This window comes from Aedes albopictus, chromosome 1, assembly GCF_035046485.1.
Source record: "Aedes albopictus strain Foshan chromosome 1, AalbF5, whole genome shotgun sequence".
Taxonomy (NCBI): domain Eukaryota; kingdom Metazoa; phylum Arthropoda; class Insecta; order Diptera; family Culicidae; genus Aedes; species Aedes albopictus.
Window position 1 is genome coordinate 296,701,701 of NC_085136.1, and position 19,785 is coordinate 296,721,485.

At 36.7% G+C, this 19,785-nt stretch overlaps 1 protein-coding gene across 1 annotated transcript; it reads left to right on the forward strand.

Annotated features, from left to right (window-relative positions):
• The first annotated feature begins 687 nt into the window (after positions 1–687).
• LOC109414779 (uncharacterized) lies at positions 688–16,546 on the forward strand. Its single transcript, XM_029874362.2, has 2 exons — positions 688–1,272; positions 16,033–16,546. The coding sequence occupies exons 1-2, from the start codon at positions 837–839 to the stop codon at positions 16,389–16,391; spliced, it is 795 nt and encodes a 264-aa protein (XP_029730222.2). The 5' UTR covers positions 688–836; the 3' UTR covers positions 16,392–16,546.
• The last annotated feature ends 3,239 nt before the right edge of the window (positions 16,547–19,785 follow it).

Genomic DNA, 19,785 nt, shown 5'->3' on the forward strand with positions numbered 1-19,785 from the left:
GCTTCTGAAGTAATTTTTGAAAAGAAAAACAGGAGTGCTTGGTGGAATGTTCAGATAATTATTTGTAAGAACTGCCAAAAATGTCAGTGAAAAAATCAACAGAAACAATCCTTGGAGCAATAAATAATAGCATCTTTTGAGGAATTTATGGAGGAATCTCTGGAAATATACTGAAGGAGTTCTTAGATAAATAACTGGAGCGACTCGTTCATTTTTTTTCCAAGCAATTGTTATTGCTTGGATGTGAAAGTGATCATAGAACGACTAAGCATAAAGGTAGACACTATATCTACCAGTTGGGATTATATTTGTCCATTGAACTCAACTTTCGATCAACCTCAATCACACAAATCGGTGAAATTTGTAGGAAGCTTAATACAAGTTCGGATTGGACCCATTAGTACATCCTCCCAGTACCCCTCAATCCCACAAATGGAGAACCGCTGCCACACCCAAAATCGCCCAATTGCGCGACTCATGTAACCAAGTGTTTTCTTATTTGCTGCAGAGTGCCAAATTTTTCTTTCTGGCCCGGGCGGGACCCTGCCCCGCCGGTCGGTCGATCGGTCCGTCGGATGGACGGACCCCGTATGGGGCGCGATTGTTGGTTGTGTTCGCTCATGTGGGGAAATTGTTGATCGATGTGCGAAAATTATGCCCTATCTGTATAAATTGTTCGCACCTGATCACCATCTGCGTCAGTTGTGCTCGAACAAGAAACAGTTCCGGACCCGGTGTTTCCCCCCGTACCATCATCATCATCATCATCAAAACGCGCTGTTTACAGTTGTTAGAAACGGAGAGAAAAGTGCTCGAAGAACCGAGAATCCATCAAAATGCAGCGTTCCAGTGTGCAATCGTCGTCGTCGTCGTCTTCGCTGTTGGTGGCGTTGGTGTTCTTGCTGATCGGGGCAGCTCTCCCGGTGAAATCGCTGGATGTGTTCAAAGAATGTGCCGGTGCGAAAAGTTCCGTTTCCTGTTTCGGATCCAAGATGGTGCAAAGTGGGTTGAAGCGGTTGTCCAGTGAAAAGTCGCTGCAACTGTTCCCGGGTGTGGATATTGTTGAGGCACCGGTGGACAGCAATGAGCCCGAGGGTGCTCGGTCGTACAACGATAAGGAGGATTCGAGTGTGTTGGGGCGCATCGCTCGGTATCTGAGCAGCCACGAGATGAAAATTAACTTCGGCGAGTTGGCGCGTAAAAGTAACTTCCAGAATGCGATCGGATCGATGGTGCGAAATGTCCAAGATGATATGCTAGGCGAAATGGCAGGTACGTGTTGCATGAATGGGTAATTGAGGAAAAGAGGTGTTTAATTTTCAATTCGAATTGTGATTTATTGTTGAAATTGAAAATTGTGAAAGGCCAATTCTATTGGTGTACTACTTATTAACCGTTTGTTTGGGAGTGTTCAACACTGCACCGATGGTTGGAGCATAATGGCATAAACTAACGAAATCTGAAGAATTCCTTGGTGGCATCCAGAACATTTATCTAAGAATTTCTTTAGAATTTCCTATTGGCTTTAACAGAAATAACTATTGAAAGAATCGAAATTCATATTATTTATCCAATTTTTGATTGGGAAGAATCTACAAGGTAAATCTCGATTCTTCAAAAAAATATCAGAATTCAAATGGTAAATATCTAAGAATTCTATGGGGAAATCTTTAAATGAGTTGTTCCATGATTTGAGAAGCTCTCCGGGAATACTGTGAGAGATCCCCTCATATTTTTTTTCCAATCGAACTCGTGGATGATTGTATATTTCAGGAATTTTTCTGTTTTCTCGATTGAAGCTTTCTCTAGGAATTCTTCCAAAAAGTATGAATTCTCTGAGAACTATTTCTATTTATTGTCGAGAAATTCTTCAAAAACCCCTATGGTCTATGCTATCAAAAACCTCCCCAGAAATTAAAAAAAATCCGTTGACTTCTCCGGAGTTTCTCTCTTTTAGATTTCTCAAGATTTTTTTCAGGATTTTTTCCAATGATTCTCAAAAGAATTCTTTAACAGATTTTGCCAGAAATTCTTCAGGGATTTTCCGAAAATATTGCCGTACATTTCTCCTGGAACACTTTCTATGAATTCTTAACAAATGCTGTCAAGGTCTTCTCAATCATTTCTGGGAAAATTTCTGGAGTAATCCGTGAAATGATTTTTAAAAAGTAATCTTTTCAAGAATCCATGAAAAAAAACTAGAGAAAGTCTTGGACATAATCATGGAGGAAATCTTAGAAACTAAGAATCCTTGAAAGCATAATTGAAAAAAATCCCTGGACGGTTTTCTACAGAAGGCTTCGAAAGAACTTTCTTGAGTTTAAATGATTATTTTTCGAGGCCATCAGCGCCTTCAAGACATTCCTTCAGCAATATTCTGAATTATTTCTGCAGAAGCCCCTTCAAAAATTACGAGAATATGAAAAAAAAAAAAAACACGATCGGCTACAAAGGTCCTTAATTCGTGCGGTCAATTTCGACGTTCAGTCAACTCAACCGTTTGTTTTCATTTAAGATTTTTCAAAACAAAAAATATTCTAAATATCATAACTTTTAAACCAGTTGATCGATTTTTAACTTCTTTTTTTGTAGGAAAGCAATTGAATTAATGTTTTCGGGAAAAATGCGACAAAGGGGTCAAACTGTGTTTTTGTGCAAAAAAATATGCAAAAAATTCATTTATTTCACGTTTCTATGGTCTCAGGACCAAAAGGCAGGTTTAATATTTTAAACAAAAAATTCAGGAAATTTGGCGTAACAAATCAAGAGATGCATTTTTTTAGTAGCTGAGATATGTTTTTTTTTTAATTATTTGTCAATTCCATACAAGACACTTTTTATATTTGATTTTTTTTTAATCCTTGTATAGCTATGACTACAAAACACCAGGAGTCACTTAAAAATGCAATACAATACATAGTTTCATTCGAATTTACAAGATCCGATTTGAAACTTCCTTTTTTTTGTTTGAAAGCTATTGAACTGTAGTTTTTAGGAAACATACTTGAAGGGGCTGAATTGTGTTTTTGTGTAAAAAATATGCAATTTTGTTTTCTTTTTTCACGTTTTCGTGGTCTCAGGACCAAAGAGGTACCTTGGATTTATATTTTATCAGAAAATTCAGGAAATTTGGTGTAACATATCAAAAAGCCAAAGAGGTATGTCTTTTTTTTTTTTTGAGGTATAGGGGAACCAACATATTTTAGACACAGCAACGAGCCAATATTTTTTTAACACTTACTGCAAAAACAAATAAAAGTGACCAAAATATATTGGCGTAACGCTGTGTCCAAAATAATAAAAAATAATAGACAAAATTTTCCCATACAAAACACTTTTTTTCAAATTTGGTTATATTTTGAATCTTGGATGCCAACAATATCAGGAACCTCTCAAAAAGCAATATAAGACATAGGTGGTCGGGGTTCTGCTAAACCGAACCAAAGACCATTTTTTGAAAAATTGAGTTTTATTAACCATTAAGTGAAGAAAATGATGATCTTCCTTCCATGTAAAAATCCAGTAATTCTGACAGCTCTTCGTGGAGTAAATTCAGAATTTCTGTTTGGCGGAACATATAAAACATCATTTTGCATCCAACCAGAGTGAACTGTAAACCATTCGATGGAATCAGCGAAATATTTTAGTTTTGGTCCAGGTGATGAACATTTCAAGTTCTCCTCATCGCCGTCAGATTTCTAACTTCTAACCGACTCATAGAAACAATCTGTGAGAGAAATGAACACGTTATTAGAAATATGGGTGTGATTTTTCCAAATCACATTCAGCCAGACCGAACCAAGTCCACAGCATTTTAGAATCAATTTATTCTCAACAATACAAAAACCAACTGGTTTTTAATACCAGCGATATGTCGATACACCTCATACTGGTAATTTACCACAGGAGCCGTCATTGAACAACAAGCCTAATAAGATCAATAAAGCTTGAAAAAAATCAAACACTTGGTTCGCTTTGGCTGATCGAAAAATGGCTTTTTCACGAAAACCATCCTTGAGAAGAATGTTTAGAACTTGATTCAGACTTAACGACTGACCTTCAGCAAGATAATATGACACAGAGGTAACGAGCTTGGTTATCACTCAGATGATCCAAGTTCGAATCTCTTTCACATTTTCGAAAACTTTTTTGTACTTAGTGCACTTTGGCAGAACATTTTCATGGTTTTCTTCGACCGGCATAAATTTGAAGTACACAAATTGCTCCACATTCACATCTCAGGACCTCAGGGTATGCAAGGACATCGTTTGACATAATCACTCTTGCTATGTGCCTCCACATGGACCGCTTATGAAGAAAAAGCATGAGTGGGAAAAGCTGAACTGGGAGGGCTTCCGCCGTTCATATTTCAAACTATTTTAAGACCTTCGTGCTACCATACTATACGCGTTCATGTAAAGGATTGTGAGTGATATCGATTTCAACTTGATAGACGATGAAAAATCGAGATTTTTTTCACTGTCCAACTGGTTTTACCTGAAACAACAAAATACATTCAGCCAAACTGAACTATAAACCATTATCTAATGTTTTTGATCAGCTAGAGTGAACTGAGTGCAAAGTACTAAGAAATAAAATGTAATTATATCAATGATTCCAAATAATTTACATGTATTCTTAATTTCTGATGGTTAATGAAGGCTTGTAAGTTACATGTGTGCGGAAAAGTTTCAAATAATTTCCGCTGTTGTTTATTTGTGAGTGGTTGAACTTTAAGCTTAATTATCTCGGAATTATCTTTTTGGCGCTTAGTTCGGTTTAGCAGAACCCCGGCCAGGTATATGATGATTTACAATGTCAGACTATTTCAGAGCAGCTAGTATTGACCGTCCTGTTCCAAACTGTTCGCGACCGTTTGAAACAGTCGCCATTTCAAACGGTCGGTGAAACAGTCGGTGACGGATTTGACAACAGAAATGAGCGAGAAAGATTTCCTGCGCAAACGCGTTTTCAAAAATATTCAATTGGTGGAACAAGGATAGTTAACCGGTCGCCGTGATCAGCTGTTGCCGGCAGCCAAGCCGCAAGCTTTTTGGCGCGGAAGTCGGGGGTGTTCAGATGTAATGTTTCTCACTCAACAAATGTATGAAAATATTTTTTACGCAATAAATGTTTTAAATATTCTAAAATGAGGTTTAATAAATGCAATTTATACCTGAATTTATATTATTTCCAGCATAATTGCTAATGTTTGTTATTCTGAAGACCTATACGTTTGAAATAATGATGTGCTTGAACAAATTTGCTGAATTATTGGTTTCTGTAGAATACATCGAGAATCCCCTCGATATTTGACGATTGTTCTGAACTTTTCACAAACAGTCGGGATAATTCAACTTTGAACTGAATATACAATATTAAAATATATGACTCTCTATATTCATAAATCTCAAAAACTAGATAAAAACATGCATCTCTATTTTTTTATGTGTGCTAAATGTCCTGAATTTTCTGATAAAAATTTAAAACCAGGGTATCATTTATGTCAGACCATAAAAAAGGTAAAAACAAGTATTGCAGATTTTTTTCACAAAAACACATTTGGCCCCTTCAACGTATTTTCCTAAAAACTAGAATTTAATAGCTTTCAAACAAAAAAAGAAGTTTAATATCGGACAACTTGTTCAAAAGTTACGTTTTTTTGATGACTTTCAGTTTTCAAAAACATTGATTTTAGGATCACCCTATCTGAGAATTGGTCACCCTAATGACGAAATAAAAAAATACTGGTTTAATTATTTTCGATGAACTACAAACCTACCAAGTACAACGCAATCGGAGTTGCACTATATCGTTTTTCTATGAATGGCTGTTGACTCCTCCATAGTAATCTGTCATATTCTTAAAAGTGCGAACGACACGTTGGTTGCTGGTTGGTTCCAGGCATCAATTTTTCGCCATTGGCACACAAATTAGGCAGCGATTTATTCAACCACTGTTTCGTGAATCACCAGAATGAAGTGGTAGTCGAAAAGAATTTGCTTGTCTAGAAGACAGTCTTCAGGTTGTGCTGTATTTAAACTCCAAAATTGATTGAGTGTTTCCTATGCTTGGATTAACGAGCTGAAAGGAGTTTTCGCGTCTAGACGTACTAGTGACTAACTCTTCTAAACTACTGATTTGCAAAATTCGCGAAAAGTATGAAATGTAAAAGGCCTTTGACCATGTCCTACTAAGGGTATGCAGTATACCGAAAAGTTTCGCCAAATGCAATTCGAAACGAAATTCCGCGGGATTCCACGGAATTCAGCTTGGCGAAATTTATGATTTTGAATTTCGTTTCGTTTCGCCAAATTCTAAAAATTTCGTCTCAAAAAAATAGACTTTGACGAAATCAAACGGAATTCCACGGAATGTCCAAACAATTTCGAAAACAAATACATAGTGTAAATGTCCATATCATCTATTGATGATCTTGCTAAACTCAAATAACTGGATTACACAAATACATAACTGCATATTTGTAACATTTTCCGATTTATGTCGATATTGAGTTAATACCGGGGATCATCTCGAAATCATCAGTAGTTTCATCCACAAAAATGAACTTGACATGTTTATTTTACGAAACGTGTAAAAAATACAAATTCGTTTTCTTTCATTACCTATTATTCACGAATGTAGCCGCATAACAGTCACACTGGGTATTCACATTGGCCTCGTAGCGTTCCATCAATAATATTTTGTTCTAATTATTTCTCCAACTATTCGCCCAGAATAGAAGAAGAGCTCTAGAAGATTTCATTGCTAAAAGATTCATTTTGAATTTTTATCATTTTTTTTTTAATTTTGATCCTTTCCCATACTAATTAAGTTGCAAACTTCCATTTTCTTTAATGCCTACTTCCCGAGCAGGAGAAAATAGCTGCAGAATACCAAACTCAGGTATGCAAAATCCAATACCTACAATCTAAATGAGGTATTAAGAAGCCCTACATAAGAGGTAAAATACCTTAAATAATTACAGGTGTATATTTTACGAATACCACGTGAATAATGACATCAGGTATTGCAATATCTCAATAATAACTGACAATTTTCCCATACAAATGGTGGTTTTTCGATAATTCCATAATATCTCAAGCAAGCCTCAATACCATACCAATAACTTGTTGAGGTATTTTTTTTTCGATGAATCAATACCTGTCCAATACCAAAACAGGCTAATTTTTATACGAGGATAATCAAATAGTACCTTATCTTGGTATGCTGCAGTTATATGCCAGTTATTCATGTCTGCTCGGGTTTTGTCGAATGCGACTGTTATGCTGGGTAGATAAGTTCTGAAAAATCTTTTTTATTTTTTTTTCTTCAACTGTTGTAACAATATGTTAAGCCCTAGGCTAGTTTATTTCGGAACGCACAGGCTCGAATTGAAAGACCCTAAGTCTTTTGGGAGTGGTAGTTGACACTAGGTCCTCGGCGCCTACGCCGAAAACGGCATGCACTTTCACCATCACACCCGGTTCGAGTCCAGATCTATCTGGTTGAAGTTTTGGCTTAATACCTAGAGATGATTGTGTCATATTTTTCGAATAAGATCATATTCAATTAGTGGTGCACACATTTCCTAAATATTCTTTTCAATTTCTATGTGACTTTTATTTGTATTTTTCGATAAATTCAATCATCTAAAAATTTTAGGCTAAGATTTTAGGCTTTCTCCAGAAGTTACGCTATCCAACAAAGCTTGATTGGTAAACATTTGGCTGATGTTTCCATATCATTGCTTCATGTTTCTGATAAACAAACGGCATTAGAGCACGCACTATTGGTGTGCTCTTATTAAGTCATTGAAGCAATCTTATCAGGTTAGTGGTGGAGTTGTTAAAATTTTAAATATACGTCGCGAAAAATGTTGAAAATATAAATGGCACTGTAGCAAATGAAGCTATGGGATGAGAGTATTTATGGAAACTCAATACGCGTTACCGCAAACACGCAGTAAAAAATCGCAAAAAAATGATGTAACTGCACAATTCCGCGAAACTTCTACAAAAATTTCGTTTCGTTTCGAAAAATACCGAGTGAATTCGGATTTCGTATCGATCTCACGAAACATTTTTGAATTCCGTTTCGTTTCGTTCCGCATCGTATCAGAAATTTTGTTTTTCGTTTCGTTTCGTTTCGCCTTGAAAAAATCCCATACTGCATACCCTTATGTCCTACGAGTGGGCTAGCTGTGAGTAGAATTTTCAGCTCTGCATGTGACACTATAGGTGACGAAGTCTGTGGCTTTGGTAATTGCTCGGTAGGTATTGTGACGACCATACTCAGATTCTTCACTGATTTTTGGAGGAAATTTCAAAACGATTTCAAATGATCACAATGCTTGGAAATCTCACGTTCAATTTATTTATTATTTTTCTTTTATTTTAAATCTACAGTGTATCAAACAATTGTCCGTACAGCAAATTTTTTATCAAAATAATTTTTCATTCAAATGTTTATAACTTTTTTATACGTCATTCAAAACCGCTGAAATTTTGACCAATCATGAATCATATATTACTGCTCTATTGGTAAAATTTTGAGCGTGATCGAATAAGTTTTCTGAAAGTTATGGAACTTTTACTAAAACTTATAAGATTTTTGAACACATTTTTAAAACATTATATCTCAATATGTAGTCGCTGAAACTTTTTTCCCTGGGCTTGGATTATATCTTCCAGGAAGCATTGTTTTCAGGCAAGTGGCCGATGTACTTTGCAGTAATGATTGGAATAGCTGAATGTATAATCAATGGCAACCAATTCTGTAAAAATCAGATCTTCAAGTCATCTGATATAGTTATACTGATCATGCTGCTGCATAGTATATCGAACATTTGTCGAAGTCATTTATGTGCCAGGAAAATATAATTCCAAGTTGGTGAGAATATTACAAACTGAGGGAGGGTAATAGGCCCAGTCAGACCCCTGCATGGGCAATGTGGGTTAGTGTATGGGAATGCCATTGAAGGTTTGTAATGTTCTCCGAGGCTTTCGAAATCCAACAGGGCGCGTCCCCGGGTTGCGGATAGGGGGAAAAGGGAGATTTTTCGCATTTGTACTGTAATCAGCCAATGTGATATTATCTCCTATGGTGTTGTAGTGCGAATGAATGATCTCATTCTATGGGAATTCGAACCTAGTAATTAACTTTATTAACTACAATTTTCTAAGCTTGACAAGGTTTTGAAGACAAACATGAGATGAGAGAATTGCCTAATAGGAAAGCCACATCAGCAAAGCTTTTACATATGCAAATGTTATCCATGGGGTCATGTCTAGCATTTAATATGTATGGCAATGACTGATTCTTACCTAGTAGGGGTACTACAAGACCACGCGGACAATTCGATTAAAGGCTTAATTGGGAATAATATATTTTCCAGAACTGAAGGAACATTTTTTTTTTCGGGGTGACTGGCGAGTCGGAGAGGGTCCGTTTGTTATAATTGACAAAATAAACAATCGGGCGCTTTTTCTTTCTATGACTTGCTTGGCATTTTGTGGATTTTTTTGTTTTGGTTTTGGAAAGTATGCGATTCACTATTGAGCCTTGAAATTATTTTGCATCTGAATAACATTGATATTGTCAAGTCTGTACCAACACCCTAATCCCACACCAAAATACCCTTTTCCTATCCCATGGCGTTTATGTGGTCAGCAAAGACTATTCAGCCATTACCCCTCCTTATCATCGGCTTTGGACTGACTTGCGCTCTCATTGCCCCACCAAATGCTGCAAAATGAAAATGAAAAATGAAAAATATGTAGTCGATGAAACTTTTTCAATATTTTTTGTGCTACAGCTTATACCTAAGGCTTTCATATGCAGCTTCGTTTGAGGTTTTATATTCACTACAAAAAATATGAAAAATTTGCTTATGTAGTTGACGGTATTTAAAAAATTACCATATTTTGAACATATAATCTGCCAAACGTTTTCTACCACTAAAAGTGCATTAAATGAACGAAAAATGCATAGGACCTACTCTTCATATGTTGTTTAGTAGGTCCTGTATAAAAATATTACATTAAGAGAGTTTAAAAAAGTTGAAAACACTTGGCACTTTTATTGATCAAAATATGATAAAATTCCAAATAATACTCTGAATATATACATATTTGTCATATTTTTTGTAGAGAATATAAAACCTCGAACAAAGCTGCATGTGAAAGCCTCAGGTGCAAGCTGTAACACAAAAAAGATTGAAAAATATTCATCAACTACATATTGAGATATAATGTTTTAAAAATGTGTTCAAAAATCCTAAATGTTTTACTAAAAGTTCTATAACTTTCAGAAAACTTATTCGATTTCGCTCAAAATTTTACCAATGGAGCTGCAATATATGGTTTATGATTGGTCAAAATTCCAGCGTTTTTGATTGACGTATAAAAAAGTTATAAACATTTGAATGAAAAATTATTTTGACCAAAAAATTGCTGTACGGACAATTGTTTGATACACTGTATATATATATATATGTATATATATATATATATATATATATATATATATATATATATATATATATATATATATATATATATATATATATATATATATATATATATATATATATATATATATATATATATATATATATATATATAAATGAGTTTGCAGCCCCTTTGAGGCAACAAAACTCACGAATGGCCGAACCGATCAGCATGACCCTTGCACGTTTCGATTCGTATTCATGGTGGCTGTGTTTATTTGTATAAAAAGTTACGAAAATCAACTCCAAAAGTTAGAAAATTGATAAAGTACTGATTTTTATGAACTGGGAAGAAAATCAACATGATCGAAATCAAACCAATCTAGAGTGCGGTGCTTTAATTAGCTTAAAAGCTGTCAAACCACCACAAGATTGGCAAGACAGAGTTTGCCGGGACAACTAGTTTTAAATAAAAAATAAATAAAATTCCTTATGTACGATATGTTCATTACTATGAATGGATTTTTTTTAGTTTTCAAGAATGCTACAACATTTTAGATATTTGAAAAGTGTCAATTTTATTACAATTAATATATACGCAAACACATAAGAAATATTGATCAATGTTAAAAAAAATCCTTACTATTTATCAAAAAACCGATTATCTCAAATATTCCAGTAACAATAGATGATCTTTCTCAAACATTCTGAAAAGCCCTCATTCAGTCGGGGTTTTGCTAAAACGCACTAAGCCGCTTTTTTCAAAAATTCGCCATTGTTTGGATCCGTATGATGCAACTAAGTAATCTTGGTGTGTATTTTGGGCGCCGTAGAAATATTCTAAAAGATACTGATAGTCAATTTCACACATCTCTACAGAAAATAAGTATAATAAAGTATAAATAAAAAAAAACAATATAAAAATATTCTTGCTTGCTTCTCAGATCAGCTTGGCATTTTCACATTTCTTTTATTTTTATTTTCATTTCGAAAAATCGTACCGACTGGGAATCAAACCTCGGATGCCTTCAGAAAAAACACGTCCGTTTAATCTCGAGTAATCTAATCTTTACTACAGTTCATCCGAATGCAATATTCTCATTGCTGAGAAAGTTTGCTTTTAACAATTCCCAATCCCGCCCAAAGGTGGGGTTCACTATAAGCATTTTTGTGTTTTCTCTTCTTCTTTGTGGCTCTACGTTGTTATTTAAGACCTGTTTCATTTATTTTAATAACTTCAATATTCCCGTGATATTTTCAGAAATTCAAATTTTTTAACAAAAGCTTCAACATTGCTGCGATATTATCGAAACGTTCTAGAAAATACTCACTCCTAAAATATCTATACATATAAAACTGACCCTTATGGATTCGAACCTACTGAACCGATCGGCGTGAAACTTTGTATAGGTACTTTTGGGGCCGGGGAAGGTTCTTAGCATAATGTGAGACTCCTCCGATCTTTGGAAACAGGAGCTCCCTTACAGATGAAGTTGCGGGGGACTTCTCTATGACGCTGAGAGTAAAAAAGCACAGTAGGCAGGCAGTACGACGTTTGCCGGGACAGCTAGTTCCAATTATTTAGATGCACCCTTAGGATATTTTGAAGTCCTAAATAACCGAGAATTGACATCTTAATGGGTCTCATCGTCTCTATACATATATTCAATCGATTTTTAAGAATGCTTGGAACATTTTATGTTAAATCAAATTGAAGCTTAGGAGAGTGATCCTAGTGTGATGGTTCAAACGCTCATGACTTTCATGCCTCGGACCTGGGATCGAATCCCCTTTTCGACATCTACTTAGGAAGGGTAGCAAAGCTGAAGGTAAAAACGAGATAAAAACATATTTCGAATCCTTTGATATTCTTGGAAATCTGCAAATATCTGAGAAAACTTTAAGGCTCAAATAAGAAATGCATATTATCCAAAACTGAAGAAGCACTTTTCTCCAGATTGACGAAAAAGCAAACAAAACCAGCGTGTCCGATTGTCATAATTGACTAAATAAACAATTGGACATTCTTATTTTTTTCGTTTTGGGGCTCATTTTGAGAAAAAGTGCTGGGATTAACGCCTTTTTCTACGTGTTAAAATTGGTCGAAACAAGCATCACATTGTATACCTGGCCAAGTCCTTACAATCGCTAGGAAAGGGTAGGAATGTTAGTGTAACGTCCACTTGAGAAGATACAGGTTTCCCATATTATCCCAATCGATGTTAAGGAAAAGGAATTTGTGTTAGTTGGGTATGGTTGTTATGAGGAGCTCTATTCGACAATCTAGAGCGCAGTTCACATTTGATGGATGGTTTAAATATCTGTTAAATGAACTAACCCTGATATTCCTGAAGGAAGGTTTATTTGTATGCAAAAATAAAATGAAAATAATACAAACATCTGCATTCGATATTGAAGAGAAATGGATTTTGTCATCGGTAACGGTTTTTTAAAAAACTTTATACTAGTCCTCAACACACACACTATATTCACTAATTGAACTATCAAAGCACTACTTGCACTATACCGTGGAGACTATCAGAGAACTACCTGCAATATACCATCAAAGAACTACCTGCACTGTACCGTTGAACGAGAAAGAGACCTAACCGCGTGGCGTGAGCGTGAGTTATAATTTAAAACTGCTTACGCAGCAGTCCAGCGTGGCAAGTATGGCGTGATGCCGGCAGTGGTTCCTAACGAAGATATTAAAGGGGCCGAAGGATTGAGGCAACCAATCAATGATTGACAAACAGAAGATTGGAGAGAAAGAAGTAAATAATAAAAAAACTGAAACCGTTCGCAGTAAAAGTCAAAAAATAAAAATGAAACACAAATATTACAAAAACATTCCTCAGAAGTCATATTTCTGAAGTCTTTCGCACGTACAGACACACCAGTGCTTTTTTTTTTATTGTTTTAGCACTTTTATGAACATGGCATTAAGTGGATTGTATATTATTGATTATTCGTAGTTGCTCATGGAATGATTGCTTGACCAGCTTTTTGCTTACTCGGTAGAAGATTATTTTCTTGCTGGTAATGTAGACTATTTCAAAAAATTTAAATATAGGGTCTGGGACCATTTGGGCAGGAGCACCTATTTTGGGCACTTTCTGCTATAACTCAGTCAATTTTGAACCGATTGACTTGATTTTTGAAACACGTTCAGGAAGGCGCAGTATCTAGCTATGTTCAAAAATTCAGGTCAATCGGTTTGAAATTGACTGAGTTATAGCTGCAAGTGCCCAAAATAGGTGCTTCTGCCCAAATGGTCCCAGACCCTACTTTGTTTTGTGAACAAATTGAATTATTGCTATAATTTTTCAGATTTTTTTCGTCACACAAATTTTTGTGTTCATTATTTCAACTATCATGATATTTTAAAGTACTGTTAAGTTCTTTCCAACGAACTTTACTCCCAAAAACGATTCCCAACCAAATTAATAAAAAAAATACTTTAACTTGTTAACATTTTTATCGATATTTTTTTTTCTTCAATCACTTAACCTTTTTTACACTAGGGCACTGCGTGAGCGATTCCAATTAGCACATACACTTTGTACAGCGCCTTATTGTATTCTATTCTCATTCTTATTCTACTATATCGAACTGGTTGCCTTTGCGCTGCTGTCACTTTTCTACCCTGTCCATGGTAGAATGATAAGCACGATGTTGCTGTGTGGTTTTTGTTCCATTTCCAGTCCGTTTGGGGGGTCCAGTATGAGTTGCCGTTAGCCGATATCCATGTTTCCGGGTCCGTAAGAGGATATGCTCTGAAGAGGGTCAGGTGCCAGCCGCTCTCGGGGGGAAGAGCAACTGACGAAAAATTGCAAGTTCCGGGGCTGGGATCGAACACATGACCATCCACTTATGAAGTGAACGTGTAGCCACTACGCTACGGGCCCCGGCTATTGATAATTATGATTTGGATTATAATAATGTTTATTGATGAAGCATTTCATTTTTGTTTTTTTTAATTTGCCTGTCAATTTCCACTTTTTAAGAATTAAATTTTCTTACTTTTGCACGAAATGTTCACACTACAGGCCTTTGCAAAGAAGGGGGAAGAGGGTTCGGGTTAGAACCCCTACTACTCTGCGCAAGGCCTTGCCACACAGTAAGTATTGTTTGTTTCGTTTGATTGTCAATTATAAAATCAAGTGGAAAGTTTCCTGGATACTACCAGGATTGTTGCAAACCAAACAATCTTTGTAAAACTCATTACATATCCTGTAATAACACAGAGAGAGTATCGATAAGGAGAAATCGATTATGTCAGTTAGGCCCTCATGAAAAATACCATCATCGATTAAACATGTTTTGTTCGGAGCTTTATTATATCCCAGATTTTGTGAATTAAAGTTTTTGATTTTTGTATTTTTTTTATTTTGAACACTTCTGCACTTTTATATTTTGCCTAAGACCTATGTGGGTTACCAATTTTTTGAAACGAAAACGTTTTTTTACCGTTAAATTATTATGTATTAGTTTTTTTTTTCTTGATAAATTTTTTTTTGTGTGTCTTATAGAAAAATAGGTTTAGAGTGTATTCAACTCCACTCAATTCTACTGTGATACATTGAATGAGGCAAATTTAAAATATGTTTATTATTGGGACTTAATACAAAATTAATAAAAATAACTCAAATATCTAGAATTTTCAAAACGCAATCTTTAATAAAATAAACATTCCTGAAATTTTTAAATCTTTAAAATACATCGCTGTGAATTTTTGCAGTAGCGAAGGCATTCCAGAAATGACCCAACATTAGGTAACGTAGGTTGTGGACAGCGCTTACTAATGATTCCGCTTAAAGTTCTGAGGCTGTTGCAACGGAATACTCAAGTTCTGGTAAATTCGAAAAGGTTTCACAAAATGTATGAAAAGTTCTAAATAAAACAACAAGCTGAGAAGCACCAGCAGAAGGATCGATTAGCAGGAACCATATTGTCTCTACATCCGACGGGTTTGGTAATATATTTTGCATATATTTTTCAAGCGTTTTAAGGGCAAATGATTTCTTATTTACTCACCCTGTTACTTACACAAGCTACATTCTCTGGTACATGTACCGTATTGCTCTTCTTGGTTTAGTTTGTTCACATCGTGATTACATACAGGGACTGACTGGGTTTTTACGGAAACTTGGTGTTCCGCCCCCCCCCCCCCCCTTTTTACATAATAAACAGGCCCTGATGAAGATCCCAACCACAGCATCGAAACGTAGGTAATGATTTGAAACAATCAACGCTTTTTCTGTGACTAAAAGCCGAAAAAAACACCAAGTTTGTTTACATCGTTTTCCAAATGGCACACATAGTAGCCATCTAAGCAAAACTGACTAAACCTCTGTCAATGACTCGTTGCATCTGTTTATCGTATGGCAGGCACGAAGAAACTCTATACCCAAGGAAGTTAAAGAAATTTCCTTTGCGAAAATTTGCTTGACCAGCCGGGAATCGAACCCGTTACCCTTTACAGCTGTGGCTATATGGGCCTAACTCAAACTTACCACTATCCAAATACGTTATAATATTCCACTGACACCGTTCTTTCCCCCTCCGTCTCCCATCCACAGAAGCCCGCAAAAAGGACAAGGGAGGCCTCGGAATGATCCTGCTGATGAAGGTGATGATGAGCAAAATGCTGGGAGCGCTCGGATTCGGTGCGGTGGCAGCGCTGGCCATGAAGGCCCTCGGCGTCTCGATGATGGCCCTGGTGATGGCTGGCGTGATCGGGCTGAAGAAACTGGCCGATGGAGGCGGTGACAACAAGGGACGCCAGAACTACGACGCCGATATCCAGGTGCTGGATGGTGGCTACGGAGGAGACCATTACGACCGGGTGGATTCCTCGGCCGTTCAACGACGACGACGACGACGCTCGCCGAGTTTGGCGCCCTACCGGGGATGGACCGAGGAGGAGAAACATGATTAAACGAAGAGACGACGGGCGGTGAAATAGAGGCTGAAACGACATTCGTTAGTGTTGAGAATTACTGAAAACCAATCGTTGGAATTGGTTATTTATTTATTTATTGTTATTTATTTTAAAAAGACAGACGCTTCTAAATAAACGAATTACTTACTGAACATGCTTTATTTTGTTTTTTGCTTCTGACCTCTTGCTTTTTTGTTTCTCACTGTTTGCTTATTGATTCTTAATTTATGTTTCTTGATGTGTCTTCATTTCTGGTTTATTTTTCCTTATTTTTTTCTACTTCTTAATTTTTCCTAATTCTTGATTTTTGATTCTGTCTTCTTTCATCTTCAAGCTTTTGGAAGCCTTCTAGCATCCAACTCTGTGTATAGTTTTCAGCTTTTCTGCTCTAATCATAATATTGGTTTAGTTCATAAATTCAATATAGTTATGTATGCACAATTCATGCATATCAAGAACTCAATAGCAAGCATTCCGTCGTTTCAATTTATCAAACGCAAGCCAAGAGAAATGCTTCCCATGCAAATTGAAAATTGTGCTGTCTTCTAAGCCACACAATTCTGGTATCTGCTGGTTCCATTCCACTTACGAAATTAAACTATGTAAATTGTTTCCGAAGCTCTATAACCCCTTTTTCCTCCATTCAGTGTTTCATTTCGCTACTGCAAATAATTCGGGCCCACGTGCTGTGGCAGCGCAGCTGCCAGGCCTTCCCGGTTGGATCTAGCATAAATTTGTGCACTCGCTCCGTCCGGTCGCATTCCCCAAAATCGTTCGCTTTCATGCTTTCGGTTTCGCGCTAGAATCACCTTCGTCGAATCGGTCGGAAGCCCGGAGAAATTTGCAATATAGATGCCTAGGTACACTGTGCTGTCGTACAAAAGCGGAAAATACCGCCGCCGCACCATGGAAAGTCATTGAGCCGTGCACTGAAATTAATCGGTTTCGATTTTCGCCGTGAAATGACATTACCGCTTGATGTTTCAATGGAAGTTTTCCGCCAAAGTCAACCGGGTCGAGCGCTTTTGAATGAACAGAACGGATTGTGATTTCATTTCATTGAGTATTTTGTTTCATTGTGGCTGAATTCATTCAATGGTTCGTGTACATCAAAGGAATTACTTTTGGGTAAGATTGAATATCATAATTCCTTCCCTTAATAACTCTCACCAGTTTTCTCGAATTCCTTTCCTCATTAACCTTTGTGTTATTAATGGACGGTCCCTAACTGAATACCTGGCATCTTCATGAGTCCTAGCCCCTGTTCTTATGTACAACTTTTTTTCGACACAGATCAAGAAAACCACGTCGTCAACATTAATTATTGCACTAACCGCTTTTCTCGCAGTTTCTCACCAACCAAAAGCACGTGACGGTTTACAGTCAACAGCACCGGTAAATGAGATTGCGTTTGAAAAAAGAGAGTAAATTTAATTATTTTAAGCGTTTCGGTTCACACCATCATCAGCTGCACCAGGGCCAAAAGGATTGCGAACACCAGGCATCGGTTGCTGACGAAATAGTTCAACGTAAGTACGCCTTAAACTATGCACGTCTAGATGCATGATCGTTGGTTCAGCTTCAGCAAATTGTGGGAAAGCTTTTTGCTGGTCCCAAGGCCTTTTCACTGCTGAGCAAGTTTTCCACAGCTTTATTTGAGTTCATTTCTTTTTTCGCATCGTTGCCCGTAGTTCTTGACGTGTGGAAGCGAACGATGTTAACATGGGCACATATGTGTTGGATGAGCTTGGATGGGTACATTTCATCTCTGTCATTCACTTTAAAAATGAAGTTTAGTTTAAGCTAGGGGCTGTCCATAAACCACGTGGTCATGAGGGGGGGGGGGGGGGTGGTTCGGCCAATGACCATTTAGTATGGACGAATAAAAATTTTTGTATGGACTAATGACCACGCGGGGGGGGTTGAGAAGTCCCAAAAAAATGACCACGTGGTTTATGGACAGCCCCCTAGAATTTTGTTTGATGGTTATTGAAACGAACGAAGCTGGGAAAGTTTTTCATAGCCGGGGTCCTATTTTGGGCACTTTCAGCTTACAACTCAGTCAATATTATTCCAATTGACTTGAATTTGTTCACAACTTTTTATTTGTTTTTTTTTCTGTTCACAATTCCACGTGATCAAAAATCCAGTTATTTCTTACACTTTTCCATTGAATTCACTTTGCCTTCAATATTATCTTCTAAAAGAAATTAATACATTTGAACGCATTCTTAAACTATCTTATTCTGACCGATTCTCGCTAATTGTTGAACGGGTCACACTGGTAGTTGAAATTATAATGTATCTATTACAAATATATCAGAATTTCATATTTAAGCTTCAGGAGCTACCAAGCGAGATTCTGAAAGGAGTTTCAGGTATGTATCAGAGGCGTATTAAGGCTTTTGAGAAAATTTCAAGAGGATTCCGAAAGGATTTTCATTGTGCGCAGAGGACGTACCTATAATCTAAAAAAACTGGAACGCCTATGCAACCTCCTGAGACCCCTAAAACGCCATCGTAGCCTCCTGAAACTCTCTGGAATAGCCTTAAACAACCTGTAACGCCCCTTGAACTTTTCTTAAAACGCTTGATAATCTTTGGAACGTACTTGAATCTTCTGAAACTGAGATCCCCTTAGAACACTCCTGGAACGCCCTGAAGCCATTAGAACACCCCTGAAACGTTCTGAAACCGCTGGAGAATCCTTTAAATACCCCGGTAACGCCTCTGTAACGCCCTGGAACATCTTGTTTCCTCAAGGATAGGGAGATTCTTTCAAAAGTTCCTCTAAGGGTCTCCTTTAGAAATTCATATTTTTTCCAAAACTTTTTCAGGAAGATATGCTTGAATTTCCCCAGAGAGTCCTAAAAGAACGTCTACCACATTTATTTCAAAATTTTCTCAGGCATTTATCTGGAAATTCCTTAAACAAATCTCAAAAGACTCTTCTGGAAGTTATTCCAGGGATTCCTCCAAAAGTTCCACTTAAGAAAACCTTCCTTCAGGGATTCTTTTACTTTCTTTTCAAACATTAAATCTTGCAGATATTATTGCAGAATGTGATCCTATGCTTGTTTGGAGACATTTTTCAATAAATTTTCCTACGAATAACTGCAGAGGATACTGCAGTTCTTCCAGTCATTGTCCAGAAATTTCTCCAGGTGGTTCCTGGTAGTAGCTCAGGGATATTTTGGGTTAAACCACACCCCTTCCTTTAACAAAGTTTCATATACTAGGTTTCCCTTGTGTGGCCGCCGGGGAAAGGAAAACCAGTCAAAGTCTCTTGAGCGAACAGTTTTTATTTCTTCAGGTGTTGCTTTTAAGCTGGAAAAATCATAGTTAGTTTTAGTTCAGTAGTTCAGTTCAATATAACTCACAGTTTCGTTGA

Bases quoted from the DNA above. Each gene is read 5' to 3' on its own strand.
- LOC109414779 (XM_029874362.2), top strand. From the start codon at position 837: ATGCAGCGTTCCAGTGTGCAATCGTCGTCGTCGTCGTCTTCGCTGTTG. The intron at 1,273-16,032 runs GTACGTGTTGCA...TCCCATCCACAG, and splicing joins TATGCTAGGCGAAATGGCAG to AAGCCCGCAAAAAGGACAAG.